The sequence below is a fragment of the Octopus bimaculoides genome, chromosome 13 (assembly GCF_001194135.2).
Source record: "Octopus bimaculoides isolate UCB-OBI-ISO-001 chromosome 13, ASM119413v2, whole genome shotgun sequence".
NCBI classification, from domain to species: domain Eukaryota; kingdom Metazoa; phylum Mollusca; class Cephalopoda; order Octopoda; family Octopodidae; genus Octopus; species Octopus bimaculoides.
This window is the reverse complement of record NC_068993.1, coordinates 56,190,399-56,194,786: the sequence shown is the minus strand read 5'-3', so window position 1 is coordinate 56,194,786 and position 4,388 is coordinate 56,190,399. Positions and strand designations below refer to the sequence as shown.

The window sequence follows — 4,388 nt, the reverse complement described above, 5'->3', positions numbered from 1 at the left end:
TGTGTGTGTGTGTGTGTGTGTGTGAAGGATAGCAGGATTCCTAAGCAGATGCTCTATGGAGAACTTGTAAATGGAAGGAGACTCTTGCAGAAACCAAGGCTGCGCTTTAAGGACTGTGTCAAAGTCCTCATTAAAGGCCTGTGATATGCAGGACACTGACTGGGAGAACAATGCCTGTCATCGCCATAGATGGAGGAAGCAGGTTAGGGAGGGGATCAACACTTTTGAGAGAGCACGTGTGCAGCATGAAGAACTTAAGCGAGCTGCGCAAAAGCGCACGGCTCATATAGTGAATGGGGAAAGCTTGGTCTGCAATGTTTGCAGTCGTGTATGCTTGTCAAGAGCAGGGCTCATTAGCCACCAACGGAGCCGCAAGTGCAAAATATAAGTTAGTCCTAGAGCGCACAATGTTCCTGAAGGTAGGCAATGGTCTTCCTTGGTCACGAGTGGACGGCCATCATGTGTGTATACACTTGTATTTATATATATATTGATGAAGATATATGTATGTGTGTATGTAAATGTATATTACATAAATACACTACATATGCATAATGTTATTTTTCAGAAAGGTACAAAAAGTGAGTTTGAAATCGGAAGAACATTTAGCACTTTATTTGCTTGCCCTGACCTTCGTCAAGAATTATCACTATGTTCCAATTCAGCACAGTTTAATAATGTACTTAGGAAATATGGCAATATTTTAGCTGAACAGCATCGGAAGACCCAAATGCATCCTGAGACTGAACAGGTTAGTCTTACTCTCTTTCTTTCTCTTTGTCTACTAACGTGTCCCACTGTCTGCCTGTGCATCCATCCATCCATCCATCCATCCATCCATCCATCCATCCATCCATCCATCCATCCATCAGTTTGTCCAACCAGCCATCTACCTCCCTATCTGTCTGTCTGTCCAACCAGCCATCTACCTCCCTATCTGTCTGTCTGTCCAACCAGCCATCTACCTCTCTATCTGTCTGTCTGTTCAACCAGTTGGCTGTCTCCCAATCCATCTACCTACCTATCTTTATCTATTGATCAATCTAACTATCAATTGATGTATCTATCAGTTTATCTCTCTACCAATTTATCTGTTTAATTATCTGTTTATCAGTCTATCTATTGATCTCTCTGACTGTTATTAATCTAAGGATTTATCTGTTAATTTGGAAAGAAAGTTCTGATGCATTTTTGACATGATCATTTCCTGGATACTTCTTCAATACTCGGCCCTTTAACATTCAGATTTTTTTGCCAAATGTGACGTTTACTTATTCCTAGTGTTTTGAATTAATCATGCATTATTTTGTAGCTTCAAGATTTCAATGGTGTGTTTGTAATTTTTGGAATGACATTGTAGAGTAGGTGTGAAAGGTTGGATCTGGTCCTCAGTCAAACCGTCCAACCCATGCCAGCATGGAAAGTTGACATTAAACGATGATGATGATGATGATCAACTTCAAATTCCCATGGCCTCTAGATTAGTTAACTGGTACCTTGCACAAACTGGTACCTTAACAGTAACCAATGAGTTAATAGAAACTAATTAGTTAACAGAAACCGGTTAGTTAACATTTACTGATTTGTAAAGACAATACCGTGTCCTTGAAATTGTATTTATTAAAATTAATCTAATAAATCTGTTGTTGTTGATGTTGTTACAGAAAGAAGAGTGCAAATGTGGATTTATGCGAGGTTTACGTAAAGATTTGAAGCGAAGACTTCCCCATTACATTTCTGATTACAAAGATGGTGAATATTTCTCTTTCTTTACTCAAAACTAAAACACTTAAAACCCACATCTCACCCATTAAATCTAATCTCTTACCTGCTTCAAGCTCCACTGTTCCAAAAAAGCTATATATATATATATATATATATATATGTATTAATATTAAAAAAAAAAAATAATTTTTTCATATACATACAGGTGTCATTGGTCCCAGGTCAGTCCAGAAGACTCTGTCCACAACCTTGTTTCTTTACTTTGCCATACTTCTACCATCAATAGCATTTGGTGTTTTGAATGATGGTAATACCAAAGGAACACTAAGTAAGTACTCCTTCTGCTACTCAGAGTAACTCCTTACAGTTTCCTTCTCTTTACAAGTAATTCCTTCTTAGCTTTATTCTTCATTTGGGTTTCTGCTCCCTTTTTTTTCTTTCTTATACTTGGGGGTTGTTCATAAATGTCCCCATAGGTATTTGTAACTGTACATGTGATAACTATTTCTTTCTCATTCTCTTGACAAACAAGGACAGACAAAGGGTTTCAGTCGATATATCAACCCCCAGTGCGTAACTGGTACTTATTTAATCGACCCCAAAAGGATGAAAGGCAAAGTCAACCTCGGCGGAGTTTGAACTCAGAATGTAATGGTAGACAAAATACCACTAAGCATTTCGCCCAGCGTGCTAACGATTCTGCCAGCTCGCCACCCTTATATAGATATATATAGATAGATAGATAGCACCCATATAGATATCATCATTTAATGTCCATTGTTGATATTTTGATTTATAATGAACTTAGGGGTCTATGCTCACTAGTCAGATTTTTTTCCCCTTTATTGTTGAAAATCTTAAGAAAGTCAATGTGTTCCTTGAAGATCATATTGTGAACTTTGACCCATTTAGTAATTATTTTTCTTTTCAAGTTCTGTCAGATCGTATGTCCTGATATTATCATTATTTCATTAATATGTTCCTATACAATGGTTTGATCTCCAAATTGTTTCTCATTGTATCTGTGTCATGCTATTTATTCCTTCCTGTGAAGATGTTTCTGCTTTGACATAGTTTTTGTCTGTTAATTTGTGAGTTATATGCATTGGACTGTTTCTCAAATCTGATTCTATAATTCCTTTCATCTGATCAATTTCAATGTCTGTCAGCAGTTTCTGCTTTACAATATTTCAGCATACAAGCTGGCAAAGTTGTTAGAGCAGTGGACAAAATGCTTAGTGGGCATTTCTTCTGACTCTACATTCTGAGTTCAAATGCTGCTGGGGTCAACTTTGCCTTTCATCCTTACAGGGTTGATAAAATAAGTACCAGTTGCATACTGGAGGTCGATGTAATTGACTTATGCCCTCTTCCAAAATTGCTGGTCTCATACCAAAATTTGGAACCAGTTTTTCAGTATACGAAGGCGGTGAGCTGGCAGAATCATTGCTGCGCCAGGCTAAATGCTAAACATTTCATCCATCTTTACATTCTGAGTCCAAATTCTGCTGAGGTTGACTTTGTCTTTCATCCTTTCGGGGTTGATAAAAAAAAGTACCAGCTGAATACTGAGGTCGATGCCCCCTCCCCCAAAATTGCTGGCCTTGTGCCAGAATTTGAAACCAGTATTTCACTGGACTGGCTCTTGTGCGGGTGGCACATGAGATGCACCATTTTGAGCGTGGCCGTTGCCAGTACCGCCTGACTGGCTCCCGTAGGATTTTCGAGCGAGATCGTTGCCAGTGCCCCTGGACTGGCTTGTGCGGGTGGCACATAAAAGACACCATTTCGAGCATGGCCGTTGCCAGTATCGCCTGACTGGCCTTCGTGCAGGTGACACATAAAAGCACCTACTACACTCTCTGAGTGGTTGGCTTTAGGAAGGGCATCCAGCTGTAGAAACTCTGCCAAATTTAGATTGGAGCCTGGTGTTGCCATCCGGTTTCACCAGTCCTCAGTCAAGTCGTCCAACCCATGCTAGCATGGAAAGCGGACGTTAAACGATGATGATGATTCACAAATTTATAACTGTTTATTTTTAGTCTAATGTTGGATATTTTTCTCTCTTAGTTTCGTATGTTTGTTTAATGTTTTAAAATTCTGACAGATAATTCATGTGTCATGAGAAGGTTTGTGTTTCACAATGTTGTTGTGTTGGTTTACTGGCTGCGTGTAAATGCTGGACGACACCTCGTGAACAATTAACACAAGTGTTATTCACTGCACATAGTAGTTTTCATGTTGGTCTATGAATGATGAATACAAACAATAATTTATTCACATGGGAATAGATAAACTCTGCAGTTATGACAAAATAGCTGATTAGTACAGCTCCATGACTGTACCGCTACAACTGGAGAAATATGTTAAATTCAAGACAGCAAATTTGTGGCTGCCAACTTCTTGATTAAATAAGTTGTTAAAACCAACTATTGGCCTGCAGGTTCTGCTCTGGCGGAAAAATAGAAATGCGGTCTATGTAATCAAAATCGCTGATGTGGCCGATGACAGTACCACCTGATTGGCACTCATGCCAGTGGAACGTTAAAAGCACCGTCCAAGCATGATTGGTTATCATGCTCCCCCACTACTTCTGCTCATGATCAGAGATGCACATATCGTCAGCCAACAAGGGTCATGCTCAACTGGTTAAGGTCAAGCAA

The 4,388-nt window shown here is 39.3% G+C and overlaps 1 protein-coding gene across 2 annotated transcripts in view; it reads left to right on the top strand.

The window, feature by feature from the left end:
* LOC106875977 (solute carrier family 4 member 11) overlaps positions 1–4,388 on the top strand; it is a 46,878-nt gene that overhangs the window by 30,345 nt on the left and 12,145 nt on the right. For both annotated transcript variants that reach the window (XM_014924329.2, XM_014924324.2), the window contains exons 8-10: positions 569–751; positions 1,665–1,752; positions 1,931–2,053. In XM_014924329.2, coding sequence (XP_014779815.1) covers positions 569–751; positions 1,665–1,752; positions 1,931–2,053 — 394 coding nt within the window. The remainder of the gene's footprint in view (positions 1–568; positions 752–1,664; positions 1,753–1,930; positions 2,054–4,388) is intronic.